The sequence below is a fragment of the Ambystoma mexicanum genome, chromosome 7q (genome assembly GCF_040938575.1).
Source record: "Ambystoma mexicanum isolate Mex_15411 chromosome 7q, UKY_AmexF1_1, whole genome shotgun sequence".
In the NCBI taxonomy this organism is placed as follows: Eukaryota; Metazoa; Chordata; class Amphibia; order Caudata; family Ambystomatidae; genus Ambystoma; species Ambystoma mexicanum.
Genome location: NC_090941.1, coordinates 661,128,933 through 661,150,666, shown reverse-complemented (window position 1 = coordinate 661,150,666; position 21,734 = coordinate 661,128,933). Strand labels below are relative to the sequence as shown.

Sequence of the window (21,734 nt, the reverse complement as noted above, 5' to 3'; positions counted from 1 at the left end):
CATGTGCAGTTGTTATATACAAGTGGTTTCATAACAATGCGTACTGGCATAGCAATGTGGAAGTGGTTAGTGACGTTTCACTAGACAAGCAGGCAGTTCACAGTGTATCAGTAAGGGGGACATAGATGAATGGCTGTTCCGAGTACGTTTAAGCCAGGCCCATGTTTAAGGTTGGCACGGAGTAGAGATAGAGGATCAACGTTCATTCAATCGTTTGATACGCTGAGAATGCGGGGATGGCAGCATACATCGGAGTTCGTTACGCACGACTAACATGCGTGAGGGGAGGAATGTGTAGATAAGGACACAGATGTCAGCACTCATGGATAAGTACCGGGGAGACAAATGGGTGCAAGACTAACAAGGAGAACAGTGCTCACCACCGGGAAGTAATTTAAGAAATTGTTTAATGTTCCCTTCAATGTAGCGTACCAGGTCTTTATGTATTCCTGACAAACTGGATGTTTCAGGATGTGTGGGCTCTCAAATCTATGCATAAAACAATGTGCATATGCTGATGCCATAGTGTCTCCCATGGCATTCCCTGATGTTTATAGGTAGAATTTCTTTCTATGTTTCGAAATAGGAGTTGAGTGAGTTGAAATTCAATTATAACATTATAAACTCTATGGATGCACCAATTGAATGCTCTTGTAATAACAGCCATTCCACTGCCTCATGCCCTTGGTCGTTCGGGATAGCCATTTATAAACTGTTTACATCAATGGTGAAGACAATGGGCCTCATTAGGACCCTGGCGGTAAGGGGTTTGCGCCAGCGTTAGCTGCGCCGACCCCTTACCGCCAACTACGAGTTCCCAGAGCGCCATGGTCACTTTTCCGCCCGCTTTTTGCGGGCGTAAAAATCCATGGCGCTATGGGACCTCGGTGTTAATTACGCCACCGTAGTGTACGGTGGCGTAATTAACACCTTCCCCACTCCCATTGAGCCCTATGGGGCCGAAATGGGAATGGGGAAGGGTAAATGGGTCAATGGGGACTTACCGCCCCGCCGACCTCGGAATGGGGCGGTAAGTCCGCCATCCGCCATGGCGTAAAGGGACTTTGCGCCATGGCGGAAAAGTCCGCCGATGGCGGAAAAAATCCGCCAGGGTCGTAATGAGGGCCAATGTCTTTTTCAGTCAAGTTAATCTTGTCCAATGTCAATAATCAGTGGGTACTGTTTTTGATGTAAGTGGGTGTCCTCTGTAGGATGGGTTGAAGAAAGAAATCAATGTATGTTAATGTTAAAGGATATTTATACCGCACACTATCACCACCACAGTGGTCCCCAGGTGCTCTGGCGGATCTGAAAAATAAATGTTGGTCGGTTGGGGTATGTTAGTAGGACAAAGTTTGGAGAAAGAGCAAGAGAGCTGTGATGTGCTGTTGGCTGCTACAGCTCGGTTAACACTGTTCGCTGAGATCTTTGGTGTGGTATCCGGTCGGTATCTGTCATGTGCTGTTGTGTACAGCTATGTGTGGTTTGTTTGTTGTTGCAGTGTTGTGAAGTGTGTGTGGTTTGCTGTGGTTTTAGAGGTATAATTGTGTTAGTTCGAGTTTGAGAGGTGTATGCAGCGGGGTGAGGTTTTAGTAGTGTTGCTTATTAGCATTGTTGTCTGAAGAGATGCACACTCATTTTGTGGGTCTTTCAAGGTTTAGCAAATATCCTACCTTACAGTGATCTTGTTCTGTGATGACACAAGTCTGTCCTTCGCCTCTCTGTCCATATGTCACGCTAGTCAGTCTCGACAATCTTATCTTTGTTGTTACTCAGGCCAACCCTCCCATTCCAGTCTGTGCATGATGCAAACTGGTCCCCTTGGATCTATCTAGTTGTGACCCATGCCTTTCCCACAGCTCTATCTGGATGCGACGCGGTCCAGTCATCACAACCGTGGCCAGATATGAAGCAAGGCAGTCACCATACCAATGTCTCCAGTTGATTTTGGTGTTTGTGTCGGGTTAGTCGTGTGAGATGTAACTCCATCTCCAGAGATTCTACCTGGGTTTTCGAACATGTTAGTCTAGTGGATTCTATCTTCTACTTACTAGCTTAGGTGCAGGTTTCTTAGTGTGACACTAGTGGACTCGTTTTGGCTATCGGGAAGCTTATATGGTGAGGATGGTTTGAAGATGGCTATCTTGTAAGCGTGAGGTAATTGTTGAATAGTGGATGCAAGGTTGCGTTGGGTTGGCGCTTTACACATGAGGTTATGTTGTCCTGTCTGGTAGGAGGGGATGCTGGGTAGTGGGTTTTGTTGTTAGTTGTGCCTGTTGTATGTGTCAGCCCTGTTAGGTATTGTTAGGTCCTGATTGGATTGTCGCTCGTGGTCAGTCAGCCATGTGCCTAATGGTTGTAAAATACTTTCAGTAGCTGCAACAATGGGCCATCCTGAAGGATTTTGCATGTTCTTGTGAATTTTTAGAATCAAATAAAAGTGTGGTACTTTTGGATGTTGACTGGATAGGAATGATTTGGGCTTGGTTGAAATCCATTCCATTTCTAAAGCGGTTAAAAATATGATGTCCAGATCAGAGCAGATCTCAGTGTTGGAGTCGTGTTCTAAAGCTGCATAGATTTTTTGGTCGTTCAATTGTTGATCACATTCAGTTATAACATATCTGGTTTTGAGGATTACTAATGCCCCGCCCTTGTCTGCTGGGCATGTAGTGATAGCAGGGGAGCCGAGTACGCAGGTGCTCCGGGGCCCGGGCACCCGCCAGGAGAATGAGTTTGGGACTGAGCCGGGACAGAGAGAAAACATTTGTCTCCCTCTCAGCCCGCCCGGTACATGCCACTGGGAGTGTCTGCTGTCACACCCAGCCTTACTTGGCCAGCAAGAACCTGTCACATTCTTACCTCGGAGTGGTGTATTTACTTAAGCAAATACACTGCTCTCCGAGGTGACAAAACAGGCATTGAATTGAAGGCAGAGGACAAAAGCCTGCCATGGGGGGATATCAGTAGTCCCCCCGCCCCCAGAGGTTGCAGCTGAAGACTTAACTGCTGGCTCAGCTTTTACATGGCCCATGCTGCCAATTATCAGCATTATGCTTTTTTAAAAAGGTTGTATGCTAGTATGTGTTTGTAAGTGTACACCTATAAATTAATGCAGTGTGAATGGTGTGCATGGGTGTGACTCTGCATGTTCATGAGCACACAGTCTAAATGTCCTGGGTGCTGTGAGAATGACAGATCAGCTCTGTGGGTGCATGTGTCTGAATGTGTCCATACCTGTGTAGCTGTGTGTCTGGGGAAGGGCATTGGAGCATGGACATTTTTTGACAAGAGCATGGCATGTTTTACTACCGTTTTTGGCCAAAGGAAAGCCAACTTGAGTGTTTTTATGTGATGGTGGGGTTGGAGTGGGGGTGGTGGGGAATACTGTAGTGGGGCTGGCAGTGGAGAAACTTTGCTGAAATTGTTGGTGGGGACATTACATCTGAAGAAAAGGTGGCCCATTCAAATGGATTGGGGACAAAATAGTGTGCCATGAAAGTTGGGGGGGACAAACACCCCCGTACCCCCCTAAAATTACGCCCATGGGGGCTGGCCTGGCTGGGTCTTACTGTGGCATGGAATGTTGTACTTGCATTAAGGTCAAAGGCAACATGATGAGTGTTCTTACATGGGGAGGGCATGTTTCCTTATGTTGACTTGGATTTTTATTTTACTGGTGTTAAGGTCTAAGGCAATATAAATATTCTTACATTGGGGAGTATAACATGAGTGAAACATAAGTGTTCTTATATGGGGGGATTTATGTAATGATATGCTATTTATATAGCGCTTTCGCCAAAGCGCTGTTCAGAGAACATATTTGCATAAAATGTATCAACCAGCCGAAGTTTGCACTAATTTAATGAGCTTTATTTATTTATTGCATTTACTGACAGTGCCAAAACCCATAAGTATCACCGCACTGGTACAACTTGGTGAGCAGAGAAAACAGTACAGTACAGAGTAAGAGAGCGGTAACAAGGTGCAAAAGCAACATACTAGTACAAGGTCCATAGAGGGGGGTAGAGATCAGGGAGGTAACTTTGAAGTATGAAAGTCTAAATTTGCCCTGCCAGGATTTGAACCTGTGAATTGCACTCGGAATACAACAGCATGCGCTCATCCTGCTGAGCTATCTTACTGCTAGCCAGTAAGAGCATGTTTTCTTACTATGACATTTTACCTAATGTATCACAGAAAGTGTACTAGTAAATTCACTATTTTAACCTATTATTTAAAAACCTTTCTCAAGTGGACAACCCCCACTTGATTGGTTTGCCCTCCCTCACTACTCTGTCACTCCTGTGCATTTGGCTGGGGCAGAACAAGTGACCTTCCTTCTCCGGGCTCTTCTTGGTGTGGGCACTACTACATTAGCTCCAGGCCCCACTTGTTACAGAATCATGGCTACACCTCTGGTGAGTTGGGGAGAAAGATCAATATAATGGGCCAAAGGAAAGCACAATATCTACTCGGCCTCCTGGGCTTGGTGAGGGGGCAGTAGGAGGGGGGAGTTAGGGGAGTAATCAGTAGGGCAGTGATGGCTTACTGGAATGCAACTGGAAGGCTTAAATATCCTTCTTACTTGACTTTAGTATATGCAGTACATGCTAGCCAATGTCTCCACTATTCTGCGCCACCCCTTTGCACCAAGTTGGCGACTACGTGCAATTGCGGTCATATAACTGCGAGTAATGTTACTTCTCTATATTTGGGCACCCCCCGTGAAATTCATAAGTGGACTCCCCTGAGTGATAGACTCATCCGAGTATATGTGTTCGGATCTGTGAAAGTTCTCCTCTTTTGAGATTATATTATGTTTGGATTTACCAAAGTGTATTTTCTTCAGGTCTGCCAATGCAATTTTTCAGGAAATGTTGATAGAAGGGACATTGATGGGAGGAATTTATGTACTTTTGGGTTTGAATTCTATGCACTTGTTGTCACTCACAGCTGGTTCGTCTTGTGGCAGAAGTTCTACAAAAAAACACATTTAGTTTCAGTTTGCGAATTAATGTATGCAGCTCAACCTTGGTATTAAATATGCTGGTACCATAGCTGGGTAAAAACATTAGTCCTTTCTGTAGAGTTCTCAATTTGTGTTACGTTAGTGTCGTGTTGGATAGATTCACAAACAATTATAGCACCATCGCGTGGCTACTCTGTGTAGTGTGCCTTTCTTGCGCGCTGGAGACTTTGGGTGTCATTCCGAGTTGGGCGGTAGCCATGGTGCTATTAGCTCCATGGCTGCATTCCATACAGGGTCCGGGTCGGGTGTGGCTGAATGGGGACTTACCAGGTCATTCCGACCCTCGAGGACCCAGTAAGTCCCCATAGGGCTCAATGGGAATGGGGACGGCGCTAATAACGGGCCCACGAATAGCAGACCCGTTATTTGCGCCCTGGTCCCTTAGCGGGACCCGTAAGGGACCTCGGAATTGGGCGGTAAGTGATTACCGGCACTGGTCTCCTTACCGGTGCCCGGTATCCCTTACCGCCCAACTCGGAATGACCCACTTTGTTTTCAATTTCGGTATAGCCATAGAGCAAAAACCTACTTCCATGAAGAAAGAGTGCTGTGCATCATAGGGAGTACAGGCATGTTTTAGGTAGTCTGTACAACTATATCTTGCAACGTATTTCACATTCCTCAAGATGTAGAAGAAGAGGTGACCTTCGGTTTCTAAACAATAGAAAGAGACACAACGATACTGTGATTGTCTATGTAAAACTGCCTGTTGATGCACTAATACTAGGCTTTGCTGATGTGCCGCGTACCTAACAGTGGACAGAATAAGAAAGGAAACTGAAATGTCAGTCACTTCCTGGAATACTATGTAGTAGGCTGTGGCAATGAGGTGGCCGGAATCTTGGCAGCTATGGTTCTTTCATGGATCTTGACTAGAAAAGGAATATGTGTAATGGGGCTGTAGTTGCTGGAGTCATCAGGATTCGTAAGCGGTTTCCTGAGCAGGGGAAGGGCATGACCATTTTGTATCGTGTTGGGGAATGTGCCTTCAGTCATTGCGCTGATGGTTGCCAGTACTGAGTGGAAGGCTTCCTTGGGGATTGTCTTGAGGATGGACACTGGCAGGATGTCATCTGAGCAGGATGTTGCTTTGTTGGAAGGCTAGGGTCTTTGTCAAGTCTTCCCGGGTGCGCTTGCTGTAGTCTGTGTCATTGATTTGCGTGGTGGGATGGACAGACATTCTTGCTGAACTGAACTTGTCAATGAAGAAATTGTTGATGGTAGCGGGTTTCCCAAAGAAATGTGGTATGGAAAGTTGAGGGACGAAGATGATGCACTGTTTACCATGAAGAGAGTCTTGATTTCGTTATTGGCTTAGTTCATGGCTTGTTGGGAGATGGAAGCTTTTGCTGTAGTCATCTATCTGCGGGAATTCTATAGGTCTTGAGTAGGACTAGGTCAGATGGTGTTTTGGACTTGGGCTTAGGGCTTAAGTCAGGTGTTCCCTTCTCGCAAGAGGACTCCATCGCTGATGTTGCCTTATTGCATGTACCATGGTGCCGATGGATATTTACATCTCCAAACAAGGGCTTGGAATTGAATTGGAGTTAAAAATAAAATAGCTGAATATATTTTGTTAGTGTTAAAGCACTAGCGTGGGACAGGCATCCCCACTGCAAAGATTCCCATAAAAAAGCAAAGGGATTTGTGAAAGAGATTAGATTTTCTATGTAATGGGAGATTAGGCCAAGGGACATCTCTGTGCAGGGATCCGCTACACTGAAAAAGTAAATGTCTTAGCAACTAAGAGACACTTGTCAGCAACTCTGCATGTGTAGGCAAAAGTTCTTTCACTGTGAAAGTTCATGGATGATTCCATATGTTTGAAATATATAGAAAAAGTTCACCTGCTTAACGGCTAAGTGCAAACTAAAAACCAGTATGCAGCCGCCGAAACAGTTCATACGAAAAAGAGAGGCCTAGGCTAATAAGCCATCGGTGTGAGCCGCACACCCTAATCCCTCGAAGATGTTAATAAGTAAAATGAATTTCCTTTATTGCTCATTCAAATTGTTGTGCTAGTCAAGAAAAGACATTTGGGGCCTCATTACGACCCGTGCGGTTCTGACAGGGCTGATTCCAAGCTTCCCATCGCGGGATCCGAATCGCACGCCTACCAGGTGTGCTTTCCGGGTCCCACGAGGGGAAGAAGGAGGTTCATATGTGCCCGTTGTTACCTCCATCCCCATTCCCATTGAGCCCTTGGGAATGGGGAATGGTTCCTGCAAGGAGGAATGGCCGGGTCCTCCAATGTTGGAATAATCCGGTTATTCTTCATTGCAGGAACCCAGTAAAGGAGCCTGGTTTGACAGCAGCCATGGAGCTATTAGCTCCATGGCTCAGGCCAAACTCGTAATGAGGCCCTTAATCTTGTTTGTCTGATTTTACTGATATTTAATCTCAGTAAAAGTACCACCCCCTAGGTACTTCATCTTTAGCAAAGGGCAGCAATAGGCCTACGCATTTCGGACACTGACTAAAATGCACCCGCTGGTTTACACATCCATGGTTATTTATAGACTAGATCATTCTGTGAAGAGTCATATAAAGACCAAAATGTGCTTGCTTAGCGGCTATATTCCAGCACATTAGGCCCCATATAGTGGACCCGCTGTGCCTCGCCTCTTGGGCCCCTGCATTTTCTCGTACATGTGGATTCTCACCTATTTAAACAATGGTTCATGGCGAAGACAACACAAAGGGACTGCCTTCCATTCATGAGCACTGCTTGTGGAATGTGTCTTTGACTTCATGATAGGATCACCTGCTGATGTATACAAGCCTACAGCACTAGCAGACAAACGTATGTTTTAAAATACTAATTTTAGACTATAGAAAATTGATGCTACAAAGTAAAAGGAAAATATAACTACAATGGAATATATAACTGGTACTATATTTCATAGGAAAAGTAAACAATATCAATTAAATAATTTGTTAACATGACATATATTAGATGTGTTTCATAACCATCAAAATATATTGCAGTGAAATCGAAAATATTCAATACAAATGAAAGAAATCAAATCAGAATTAAAAAAAATCTATGGTTTATGTCACATTACTTAGCAAAGAAGTCAACCACTCTGCTTGAACTGCCTATTAAATTCTCAGAAGAAAATAAATGCCACAGAATGAGTCTAGCTAAGTAAGCCTATCCTGCCCCCCCCCAACCCCCCCAACCCCCCAGTGATTTGAGGATGATGTCCCATATGGCATGTCAAATTACAAATGATATCAGAGAGAAGCATCATGTTTAACGGTCAGTTAAAATAATGTTTTCAATTAAAATATTGTTTAAAATCCAAAGTATGTTAATGACCCCCATTCTTTCCTCCCTGGCATGGGTCAGTATTTTGCGCTGTTTACATGCACTGCCTTGGTCCAGGTACATCGCATTTAGGCATCAAGTTTTGCCCTAGCTTCAATATTTTGTGGGTGGAGAAAACCAATTTACAGCAAGTATAAAAACCACTGTGTTGTCCTATTACAACCACACACCTTCCAGCCCACCCTGTAGCTACTGGGTTACATGCATTGACTTGTTGCAGACAAACCTCTGTTGCAGTGGACAACACCTTCAAATGTTGCTTCTGTGAGGATTTTGGAAATATTGCATTTCATGAACGAAACCCCCGACTTAAATCTAACCAAAATGGGGGACTTACTTGGACATGCCTTCAGCGCATTTCTTCCAAAACCAAGTCGATGCAGGGTATCCTTCAGATACACACAAGAGCGTTTCTTTTCCCTCTTGCTTTATCATTCTTACTTCGGGTCTCGCTACAAGAATATGAATTAAACGTTAGCATGCTTGTGCCTACATGGAATGTACACTGGTATAACGCCTGCATTGATACTTTATTTCTGGAGTACACAGATCATAACGTACTGTATACAATCGGAGCATATCAGGTTTATAGCATCCCCCACCCGCCTTGTTGTCCCCGGCTGCCTGGTAGTGCCCTTTTAATCGCCCCCCCTCTCCTCCCTAACCCCCTGCACCAATAGCTGCCTCTGCTACTGGTTTATGGGTCATTCAGGGCCATTCCAAAATATGTCAATAATAGTGCCATGCAAATCCTTCCATGAAAGTTCTGTTACCCAATAGAAAAGCCAAGTTCTGAAAATATGAATGAGGCAATGTATAGGAAATATCCTTTACATCACTATACCCAATATATGACAGACATAAAAAAAAAAAGTCGCAGAGCCCCAGCGATAAACAGCATGCCTAGAGCAAGACAAAAACCACAGGGTCAAAGGATCATTCTTTTTAAAATGCAGAGCATGGCAAAAAAATGCCCACACAATTGAAAGCGACTGAACACCAGCTTTCATGCTTGCATGCAGGGAAAAGCTGAAAACGAGCGTTTACTCAGCTATACTTCTGCTGGCCATGCTGAAAACATGAGCCACAACATTCACTTTAGCAACCATCCATCCACCACAATGCCAATGCTGAGGCCGCCACACCGCACCGGGTCACTGCGCGGTCTGTTTGCTCTAACGTGGCCTCTTTGTGGTTTCCATTGTATTTTCTCTATAGAATTGAGAAATACACAGAGGAGGTAGCCGATCACACCCCTATTAACTTGTTCATGACCGCCCCCACCCCCATTCTATTCCGAAGTACAATCATTACTGGTATCCACAGCAAATAAAACAAACATTGTTGGTCACGAAAATAACCGTGAAACCGAGTTGTTATGCCACATGCTGCTGCTGCTGCCCTTTCACAATGTATTATGACCACATTCTTCTGGGTGGGGGGGGTTGGGTTGAGGCATCTGTACTGTTATAAGGGGATGCCATTTTTAATTTTGACACCGTTGTTATTTGCAGTTTACATTTAGGAATCATTCTAAAAGTATGATACACTTGGTGGAGAATCAATAGTTGAAGCCTGACATTGGTTTTACTCTGCACCCGAACCTCCTATGGCAACTAATTGTCATCCATAGCAACAAACACTGCATACGTATTATAGAATGAAATACATATTCAGGTTTTAGCTGGTAGGTTAAATAAAGGCATATGTGGGTGTGATGCTACATGTAGCAGGACTCATGTTTTACATTGTATCACATGTTTTTCCAAATCTACCTGGAGTTACTGGGAGAAAGTAAAAGTTACTCTCCTAGTGACTACTGTACTCCTAGTCCACAGTCCCCTTTCCTACATACTCTCAGGAAATCCGTCCTTGGGGGGGCGGGAGCAGAACCATTTCTTTCAGCAAGAGAAATAAAAGTGGAGCGGCTGACGAATGATGTGTCTATTTGTACGGCTGAGTTGGTGGCGATTGCATTGGCGACTGATAGGGTGTGCGAGTTGGGGTATGAGAAGGTGGTGGTGTTCTCGGATTCATTGAGTGGGTTGCAGGCGTTTATGGCAGGGGATGGTGATAGGAAGGATGTGATTTTGGACATCAGGAGGAAGAATGATCAGTGTGTGCGTGGGGGAATGGATTTGGAGTTGGCGTGGGTGCCCAGTCACAGTGGCATTTTGGGTAATGAGTTGGTGGATCTGGCGGCGGGTGAGGGTATGAGAAGGGGAGCGGTTGATGTGAGGTTGCCTTTGAGTGTGGATGAGGTGAAGGCTGTGGTGGTGAGATGGGTCATGGATGAGTGGCAGGAGAGGTGGGTGAGTGGGGTGAAGGGCAGGTGGATGTTTGGTGTTTGTGGGAAAGTGTTGGTGAAGGTGGATGCGGGGAGTCTGGAATGGAGGAGGGGGGAGGAGGTGATGCTGAATCGGTTGAGGATAGGGCATGTAGGGCTGAATGACTGTCTGTTTCGAGTGGGGAAGCGTGAGTCGAGGGACTGTGCGGTGTGTGGGGTGCCTGAGACTGTGGGACATTTTCTGCTTAGTTGTGAGAGACATGTTGAGGAGAGAGAATTGATGAGGGTTCGGTTGTCTGCGCTGGGTGTGGCTGAGCTGAGTGGGAAGGCTTTGCTGGGAGGTGACGGGATGAGAGGAGCAGTGTGATGTTGGATTTTGTGAGGCAGACGGGGCGGTGGGAGGAGTTGTGAGTTTATGTGAGCTAAGTATTGATTGGTGGATTTGGTGCACATCATCTTTTAGGATGGGGAAGCGCCTGCGTGGGTCCGACCACGCATCCGATAATTAAGAAGAAGAAGAAAAACATAACATCAATTGACAGCTTGGCTGCATACAAGTACACATGTCACCACATCCCTCCAGACCCCACCCCAATCCTCACCCTACCATTCCTGTTCCATCTGCTTAGGCCACAATTAATTGAATTCTAATATTTGGAGGCAAAGCTGGGATGGTGTATTGCTGAATGGGAAGTTATGGATTAGGAGTATGTTTTTCTTACTAATACATCACATTCCCCATTCCTCCACACTCCTCGGAGACCACCAAGCAATGCACCAAGAGGGGGTGGAGGTCCTATCCAGATCTAGCCCTAAAGATCCTGCAGAACTGCTGGCCAAATCAGGCCACAGCCAGGAGGTGGCAGCCATAGAATAGTGCTTGCAAAAACAGAGACCTCCCAAGAAACATGCCGCTGAAAGTCTGCTGAAGCCATTGTGGTACTTATTTCAGAGGCCGGGAGACCCTTAGAAGGAGCTAATTCCTTCCACGTGTAACTCTCCAAGATGTAGTATGATATAGAGCAAAACAAAGATGCTTTGGACACCAACTGACCAGGGAAGAGCTCACCTAGAAAAGAGTCTCTCGGAAGAGCCACAATCCATTGTGCCACCCAAATGGAATTGTTATGCCTAGCCCTCACACATTTACAAAACAAGAGTGATCCCAATCATCAGGGTGATGGAGGCCCAGTTAAGAGATATACCTATTTCACATGTTGTGGTAATGTCAGCCGAGGGCAGGCTATTCTCTTAGGGATGGTATGAATGTGAAACAGTAGCAACCCAAAAAGCAAAGTACAACAGTCCAAAATAAAGGAATGTCCAATCAAGTTTCTATGAATATATATATACTTTATTTAAACACATCATATGCAAAAATAGCTAAATAATACGGCACTACCAAACACCCACCCCTGTGGAAAGAACACTGAATATGCAAGAGATAGAAAGATGAACTGTGAGTAAATAAACTATGGTGAAAAGCAGTCAATAACCCCAATGTTCATAAAAGGATATGTCGTTTGCAAGCAAAAGGGATAAAAAAAGGTAAAAAAGGACATGCCAGTCTCTAGGCCATAAAGTTGCATTGGGGGGTGGCGTAATGAGTCAATAATACCTTTTTGCTGTTCTTGGCATTTCAACAGCGTCTAACCAAGCTGCTTGGGCCCTTATTCATGGAATCATTTGTGTGTAAAGCAAGGATTTGTGTGCCTTTCTGCACGCAAAGCCCTGTTTGACAAATGGGGATTTGCAGGCAAATCCCTGTTTTACACACAAATAATTCCATGAATCAGAGCCTTGGTGCTGTGCGAGCAGCTTGAAGCTTTGGAAGAGCACCTAAATAGTCCCGCAGGGTCCTGGTGGTTGGAACGTGTCGAGTGGTGCTTAAAACATGGCTCAAAGCTGTTTGATGGCTTGAACACAGGAATCCTGGCTCATCTGGCTCTCATATTGCTGTGACTACCATTCCACACATTCTGAGACAAGGCAGGCCCTTGTTCTCGCTCTACCAAACACAAGGTAGGCTGGCAAATACCCACAGGAGTACTTCACTTCCAATGAGGTCCTGCATACCGGTGTGCCCTGGGCATGGTTAGGGAGCTTAACTTGCCCCTGCCTTGGGACACCTGTTTTCACCTCAAAACTGGAGGACATTGGAAAGGAATGCTGTCCCAAAAGGTTCCAAACAAATTCTTTTTGAAATGTTGAAGTTCACAGATGAATCAAAAAGAAGGGGAGAGCCCCTCCTTTATTTGCAATAGTCCAGAGGTGATTGGACAAATGGAAGCCTGCTTTTGAGGAGTCCAATCCCTGTCCTTGTGGCAAATGGTATTTGTATTTGTATTTGTATTTGTATTTGTTTATTTGTATTGTGAACCCTGCCCAAGGGCATCAGGGCGCATGTTTGGAAAAGGTAGTTACAGATAAGAGTTACATAGATAGGTACAGATTACATTGTATAGACATATTTAGATCAAGAATAAGAACATGAATCAGAAATATTACACGGAATGGCAGAATGGTCAAATATACAGTATATACAGTAAGTCACCTGTTTGTGGGTGACCGTTGCATGAGTTACAGAGCGGAGGCCAGTACATCCTGTTCGTTCAGCCAGCGTTTAGTTCTGTTTTTGAAGGATTGGATGGCTGGCACATTCCTAAGATCATTGGGTAGGGAGCTCCAAAGCTTAGCAGCCAGGACTGGGAAACTCGAGCCTCTAGCTGTCTGAAGCTTGAAACTGGGAATGGTTAGTGTGTGCGCCTGTGCAGATCTCAGGGGTCTGGATGCTGTGTGTTGTGTGAACCGCATGGACAGGTAAGCAGGTGCAGCATTATTTTGTGCCTTGTAGGTTAGAACAAGTGCTTTGAGGGAGATGCGACGTGTAATGGGTAGCCAGTGTAGGTTTCGCCTGGTAGAGGAGATGTGGGAGCGCCTGGGGATGTTGAGAGCAGCCCTAATGGCATTGTTCTGGGTGACCTGGAGTTTATCAAGGTTTCTTTGACTAGTCACTAAGTAAAGGGCGTTGCAATAGTCAATTTTGGACATGATGAGAGTTCTGGCTAGGATCAGGCAGTTGTCCGTTGTTAAGAAGGGGCGACAAACTGTGATGAGTTTACACGTGTACGATGATGCTGAGACTACTGAGTTGGTTTGTCTATTGAGAGAGAGAGTGGAGTCTAGGTAAATTCCAAGTGTTTTCGTGACGTTGGTGACTTTAATAACGTTTCCATCAATAATGAAGGAGTTTTATTTGGGGTCAAGTTTCGTGAGTTTGGACTGAGAGCCTAGGATGAGTAACTCAGTTTTCTCATCATTAAGGCAGAGCCCATGGTGTGCCATCCAGGCCTGGATGACCGAGTAGACTGAGATGAGTGAGTTGACATCAGTTACATAGTATCCAGTGCTAGGGATGAGTATCTGGGAGTCGTCCGCATAATTTGTGAAGGAGACACCCAGATAGTCAAGAATATCAAAGAGCGGTTTAGTAAACACGTTGTACAACGTGGGTGATACACAAGAGCCTTGTGGGACTCCGCAAGGGACATGTGCTGGGGCAACCGCGGCTAAGGGAGGGAAGACCCTCATGGATCTATTTGTCAGGAAGGTGCTGATCCCAGAGGTAGCTGCGTCAGAGAAGTGAGCGTCTATCTTAAGGTGATGGCAGAGGATTTGGTGATCGACCAAACCGAATGCAGCAGAGAGGTCAAGGAGGAGCAAGAGAGCTTGTTTGCCCTTATCTTTCAGCTCCTCAATTTGGGTTTTCAAGTCGATCAGGTCTGTCTCCGTAGTGTGTCTTGGACGGAAGCCAGATTGTCTAAGCCCTAATAGGTTGTTAGTATCAAGGTGATCCTGGATTTGGAGATAGGCGGCACGATCCAGAATTTTGAGTAGGTAAGGCACCGTGGTGATGGGCCTGTAGTTGGAGGGATTTCTAGGGTCAAGGTTAGGTTTTTTAATTAGGGGGATGACCCACGCATCCTTCAGGTTGTCGGGTACTGTGCCCGATTTGAATGATGAATTGATACAGGAACTAATGAATTGGGCGAGGTCATGAGCCGCTTCCTTTACGACCGGCGCAGGGCAGGCGTTAACTTTGGCAGTTGGAAGGCTTAAGCTTCGAGATGATGTTTTCAACTTCCTTGATGGTAAGGGGTGAGAAGCTGAAAGGTTTGAATAAGTGCTTCAGAACAGGGGTATTGTAAGACTGGGGGTTGCCCGCTGAGTCAGAGAGGTGGCTTTTTTTAATATTAATTTTGGCTTGGAGCAGGGCAATTTTGTCTAGTAATGCTTTTTGTATATTGGAGCACCATTTAGCGTCTGGGGTGCATGTATCCAATGGGGCGACTGGGGACTCTAGTTCCTTAAGGGTCTTAAAGAGTTCCTTGGTGTTAGATTGAGCTTGTGTGATCCTAACGTGGTACACTTCTTTTTTGGCCGCTAGGATAGCTTCTTTGTACGTGAGGGAGGTGGTTGTAAGGTTATTTCTATTGACTAGTGTAGGTGAGCTTTTCCAATGTGACTCAGCTTTTCTTTTTGCTTTGCGCAGTTCACTTAAGTGAGGGGTGAACCATGAATTAAGATGGTTGCAAGGTTTCTGTTTGCGCAGTTTGAGTGGGGCAATGGTGTTGAGAGCTTTTAACATGGCACGGTTGTAGGTATCAACTAGGGCAGTAGGGTTTGAGCAAGTGGAGGAGGCTGAGTTCAGTAGCGGCAGGATAAGGGGGAGTAGTTTCTCAACCGTAATATCCTTCTTGTTTCGTGTATAAGTAGGCAGGGCAAGGTTGGGTTTGTCAGTGGGTTGGCTGGAATCAATGGAAACTATTATTTTATGGTGGTCAGACCACGCACATGGTGTCACAGAGGTTACCTTTAGTGCACAATTCATGTCTGAGACCCAGTCAAGGGTGCGACCCTTGATATGGGTGGGTTCATTAACATGTTGGGGGAGGACGAAGTCAGCCAGAACACTGGCTACGTCATTGGCTTTGGAAACATTTGTGTCCTGGTATCCCAAGTTGAGGTCGCCAAGTATGATGATTTGAAATTTAGGCTTGGTGCTAGAGGCTAGGATGGATGAGATGTCCTCTACAAATGTGGAGGTAGGGCCGGGTGGCCTGTATATGAGATGCACTGAGGCGGTGTGATTAGGTGAAATCGGTAGTTTAATAGATAGTAGTTCAGCTGATGGCAGCTGTAGGGTGTTGGCAGCTCTAAGATTAAGCAAACTCTTGAATATAAATGCTAATCCACCCCCCCATAGTTTGCTTAGTATCCCTATCGCATCTGATAATGGAGTAGTTATCAGGGATGGCTAGGGTCAGGGCAGGACCCGAGGCCGCATGCAGCCATCTGACATCATGCCTTCTTGCATCATAAGTGCTTTGTGCTAAAGGAATTGCAGGAGACAGGAAGGAAGGTGAGGTATAGAGAGGAACACGAATGTGGAACCCTTCCCCACTTGTGCTTTGCTCACCCTCAATGCACCAACTCTGTCCCTTCTAAGGCCCAAAACACCAAAGGCCATTTGGTATGTAACACCCTGCTGAGGTAAGTCCTTTTATTTAGGTTTGATTTTTCTTTCCCAGGACACCTCCTACTAAAAGGATGTCTTGCAGAAGGGAGGTATTACTCAACCTCACAAAGGATCAACAAGAGTCAGTACCCATCGCTAGAATCCAGTTGAGTACAGGAGAGACAGTCAGCCTGCTGGGAATACACCCATCCTGTTCACAGCTGGCCTTGACACACAGCCTTGACACATGTATCAGCCAGATGTGGCTTTACTAATTATAAGAAATACTAGCCACTATACCTTAAAAGCAGGTACGTCTTATATTTAAACTCTCATAATTATGTGGTTTTAAGCCAGAGGTACATATTTAAATGGAGCCTCTGCATTGCAGTGATTTGGCTGTCACAGCATCTGTCAAGCATGCTCTGTGCCACTGGAAATCAGGAGGTGCAGATCAGGAGACGGATGCAGCAAGGCACAGGTGTATGGTATGCATTTGGCAAGGAACCTATTAAAGGCTGGTCTGATTAGAAAGCCAAGCCACCCTTTCTGAGATGGAATAACCCACATCATTGTATTCATTCATAAAAAAGGTCAGAGCTTCCACACGCTTCTCAGTGGGCAATTCCTACAGGTTCAATTAAGGGTGAGGGGCGCTGATACAGGATGACAGATGTTGAAGAGCCTCCAAGTGTGTCTTTATTAGAGGGTTGGAGAGAAAGAAAGCAACATCAACACATTTCTTTCGGCCGCCCCACCCAAGGACAGCAGATATTTTCTACATGTATCAATTGCAAGATGTGAATGAGCCCATTACAAGATGAAACCTCATCCAAACCACAACAGAGGGGAATTACACCCTGTTAGAAACACCTCTGTCAGAAGCAAGACCATTTACATTTATACTGAGCCTCGCAGCCATGCTCACCTCCATGTTGTCCTCCGAAAGCATTAATTGACCTAACATTACACTCTCAAGGACCAGGTCTAAAAGCTTAGAGATTGGGGGATAGATACAGAATCCTTCTATCCCTCTGTGATACAGTGCCAATGTCTGGATAAAGAGGTAGAAGCAGTCACCAGAAGCATTGTGCACCTAAGCAAATGACCCAACTGAAGGAAACCCCCACAGGCTGAAACTGTCCCAGGTCACCAGCGTGTGAAGCTGCCACTCGTTAGTCATCATCTCCAGCTTGCTAAGTGAGTGCCTACCTCTGGAAAGTAAAGTGTCAAATGCATGTGCTGTTCCATTCCCACAATTCCGCTGCAAGCACCACTAGCTGAGGTGACGTGGAAGAACCTGCTTGTTCAAGTAGAACAGGGCCATGGTGGTACAAATCAGAACCAAATGGCTGCCCAGCAGGAACACTTTGAGAGTGTTGAAGATAGTAGCCTGAATTTTATTTTCAGGATATTTATGTGGACCTAGTTCTGTGGAGAGCAGTTAATGGGCTGGCAGGTCCTGAAAATCCAACTATCTAAATACCCTCTCAAGAAAGGCGCGTGCTGATGGATTTGAGAGTGCTCCCTCTGCATCATCTTCCCCATCAGGATCCACAGGCAGGGGGCCAATGTGACTAGGGGGGAGGGGTGTGCTAGAAGAGGCCCAGAGGAAAAGGCATAGTCGAAGGCAGTAGGCAAGCGAAATAGGCCCACAGATGATAGTTATTGGTGAGGTAACTGCCATTACAACAGGCACTACCAGGGCCATAGGGGCCATTACCATAGGTGTTGTCAGGTTTGTAGGTGCAGGAATGGGTCCTGGTGCTGGAGACGACAAGCAGGGATATCTCCCTCATGATGTCTTTAAAGTCCTCCCTCACCACTAAAACTTTGAGAAAAGCCTTCCCTAATTGGTGGCTACAGTGTATGAGAAACTAGCCATGAGCAGGTGGAGGCCTCACTGGCAAGAGGGCCCCTTTGTGGCAGAGACCTGGGGCTCAGTGAAGAAGAGCCTGAAAGGCTTAGTGTTGGAGGGAAAGGTGTATGTGTTGGCGCAGACCATTGTAAGCTGCGCACAAAGATCACTTTCTCTGAAGGCACAAGGTTGATATCCATAACCCTCCATCACACCAAAGGGCCCTGGGTACTCCTACATCACAGAGACAAGCTGTAATTGGCAGTACTTACCAACCTCTTTGACGTCCTTTCTGCCATTTAGAGGTCTGTGACATTCTCTGCTCTATGAGGCCTGGGCTTCATCAGTTAACCACCTCCAAAGAAGAAGAATTTACTGAACCACATTGTCACCACTGTGCTTCTCCTAAGCATAGCTCCATCTTTACCCACCTTATGAGGATCCCGACATGCACCCCTGGCTTTCGGAACCGGGCCCAGGCTTAACTCATGCTCTGAGATTCTCAGGTTTGTACCGGGGCTTAGCCCCTCCTCAGGGAACCTCAGGGTTGCCTCCAGTTGTAGCCCCACCTTGGAAGTTTCACTGAAATAAATAGAACCTCAAGGGTCCCTCTCAGAGTTGGGGTGCCCTGAAAGACAAGACATCACCTACCTGATGCTGCTTCTTCTAGTTCAGGCTTTAGTTGCTGAAGAGGAGGATATGACAAGAGGTCCTCCCACCTTGGAAACCACGACCAAGTTCCCTAACGGGAAGAGCATCACAGCACCAGGAATGGTCCCAGCAGCATTCTGGGCCCAAACACTCCAGACTCAAGAAGGGAAAGTCTGACCCTGGGCTCCGGCAGCCGCAACTGACACAAGAAAGAACAGCTTCCCCTGGCATAAGTGGACAAGGAAACAGCTGCAAAATCCCACACAAAAACAAGAGGGCGGAAAAAAGAAGAAGCTCCACTGCATGCTGGTTCTTTCAATCCATTCAAGGCAGAGACAAATACTGGAAGAGTGTGAGTTTGTGGCAGTGTCTGGAAGGACATGGTTGGATACATGCTCATGTAGCCACACTGTCAATCACATTGATGAAATGTTATTTCTCTTGATGGAAATAATTGCTCCAGTCACATCTCCATATCTTCCAAGAGTATGGACGAAGTGGGATGAGATATAGGAGTACTGGATGGTGCATCAGGGCTCACAATTTCTTGTCGTTTTATTAGCTCTGATGTCTTTCCCTATTTCTTCCTTCTATTCCTTTCATCCTCATACTTCCCACTTGGCCACTCAGAATCCTTCAAACCTCTGCTATCTCTGTTGAACTCACCTCTTGACACTTTTCTATGATGTAATTAGCACTTCTTTTGTATTACTGAAACCAGGAATTCCCCCTTCTAACACTACTACCATTGCTTCACTTTCTACCCCCTCTACTTCTTTTCTGCATATTCCTCGCCCTTACAGTCATAGAGGGCAGGTTGGTATTCTTTACCGATCGTCTTTTACTCTTGCCCCTGCTCCTTCCTTTCTTCATGTATTTTCTTCCTTTGAGTACCTTTATATCTCTTTTCTTAAACCCTACCCTCTGGCTTTTCTTCTGATTTACCATCCTCCTGGTCCTATTGGTTTCTTTTGTGACGACCTTTATGCGCTTCTTTCTATCATTCTTCCATCCTCCATTTCTTTAATCCTTTTAGAAGATTTCAACCTACATCTCTCTTCTACTCATTTGTCTGTTCCTTTACTTTCTATTCTTGATTCTTATTATCTCTCCCCTATTTCTGTTACTCCCTCCAATGTCTCTGGCTCCCATCTTAACTTCTTCCATTTTGACTTCTTCTGTTTCTGCCCTGCCTAGCTATGCCTCTGATCATCATCTCCTTCTCTTCTCTATAATTCCTCCCCTTTTTACCTCTTCTCTTTTTCTGGCCTCATCCCTTCGCCACACTTACTACTGCTGGGATCTTCATGCCGTTGACACTTCTTTATTTATTTCTTCTTGTACTTCTCGTCTTCCTTCTCACGCCACTTTTGCATTTCTCTCTATTGCTGATGCTGCCTCTTCCCTCTCTTCTTCTCTTTCTTATTCTGTTGCATCTCTTTATCTGGCCTCTTCCTTCTTACAACAAACTCTTCGCCACCTTGAATCTTGCTGGCGTATGTGACACTTATATTCCTTCTCTTCTTTACTGTCTTCCTTTCATCCATCTAAAGATGATGTCCCTCTCGCTAGTAAGAGTTCCTACTGTTCTGACCTTACTAACTCTTACCCCATCCTCGTTGTCGCTTTCAAACTTTGTCTCGCATACTTTCTCCTTCTCCTGATCTTACTCTTATCTCTTCACTCTCAGCTACCGATCTTGCTTCCTACTTTACCTTTAAGGTCACCCTTCTCCGCTCCACTTTTTTTCCGTCCTCTAATCCTATTGTCCCCATTTCTCCTCAAGTTACTGCAATGTCTTCTTTTCTCCAGTTTCCATCTCAGGCACTGCCCTTCTGATGTCCAGGGCTCACCTGAAGTCTGCTCCTTCTTACCGCTTTATCCCTAATATCCAAAGTCTTTCCCTCCTTATTATCTTACCTTACCATTATTTTTAATATCTCTCTTGTCTCTTCTATATCTCCAACGGATCTGCGTGATTTTTCCGTCGCGGAAAAGTCAGCGACAGAAAAGCTTGCATGTGAAATGTGCGAACGACAAAAGGTTCACGCATTCAAAACCCCTACATACCCACACCCCCACCCACAACATACCCACAACACTCCCCAACCCACACCCTCACCACCCCCCACACACACCCCCAACATAAACATACCCTGCTTACCTTCCGTTCACGCTGAGTCCCTGTGGTGCCTGTTCCCTTTCACTTTTGTGATCGGGAACCGGCGTCGCAGGGTCCTTTTTTTTCTTCTATTTTTGGGTGTGCTGCAAGGGTGTCCCCCTCAACACCCCGCTCACTATACCACATAGTATAGTGAGCGGGGTGTTGCGGGGGACACCCCCACAGTCCCCGTAGTCTTTTCTTTTTTTATACTTACCTACAATGCTACCACCAAAGGTTCAAACCTTTGGTGTTCGAACCTTTGGTGGTAGCATTTTTCGGTCTTTTTGTACGGTTGTACAATTCCTTTCCAACATCATTCAAGCATGCCACTATCCTTCCTATCATAAAAAGTCTTCCCTTGATCCTTTTCTTCCTTCTAACTTTCGGCCAGCTTCTCTTCTTACCTATCTCTCCATGCTCCTGGAGCATCTTGGGTACTCTCAAGTCTCTCCTTTTGTTTCTACTAAGTCTATGTTTCCTCGCTTTCAATCTGGTTGCTGCTCCCACCACAGAGACAGAGACTCCTCTACTCTCTGTCTGTGACTCTCTGCTTTCTGCACACTATTCGAAGCACTCTTTTAATTCTCCTCGACTTACCTGCCACTTTCGACATTGTTGACCACTCTTTGCTTCTTTCTTCCCTTTCCTCTTAATGGTTTTCTGGTTCTTTCCTTCTCTGGTTCAAATCTCACCTGCCTAATCACACTTCGTTCGTAAATCTTCTGCTACTTTTCCCCTTCATCACAATGTTCCCCAAGGATCAGTCTTAGGTCCCTTCCTTTTTTCCTGTTACACTTCTCCCTGTGCCTCAATTGTTTCTTCCTTTGGGTTGTCGCATCACCTCCATGCTGATGACACCCAGCTGTTTCTATCCTTTTCCTCCTTCACCCCTG

At 45.6% G+C, this 21,734-nt stretch overlaps 1 protein-coding gene across 2 annotated transcripts in view; it reads right to left on the bottom strand.

The window, feature by feature from the left end:
• Nucleotides 1–21,734, bottom strand: part of FLT3 (fms related receptor tyrosine kinase 3) — an 842,728-nt gene that overhangs the window by 330,574 nt on the left and 490,420 nt on the right. For both annotated transcript variants that reach the window (XM_069639890.1, XM_069639891.1), the window contains exon 11: nucleotides 8,701–8,815. In XM_069639890.1, coding sequence (XP_069495991.1) covers nucleotides 8,701–8,815 — 115 coding nt within the window. The remainder of the gene's footprint in view (nucleotides 1–8,700; nucleotides 8,816–21,734) is intronic.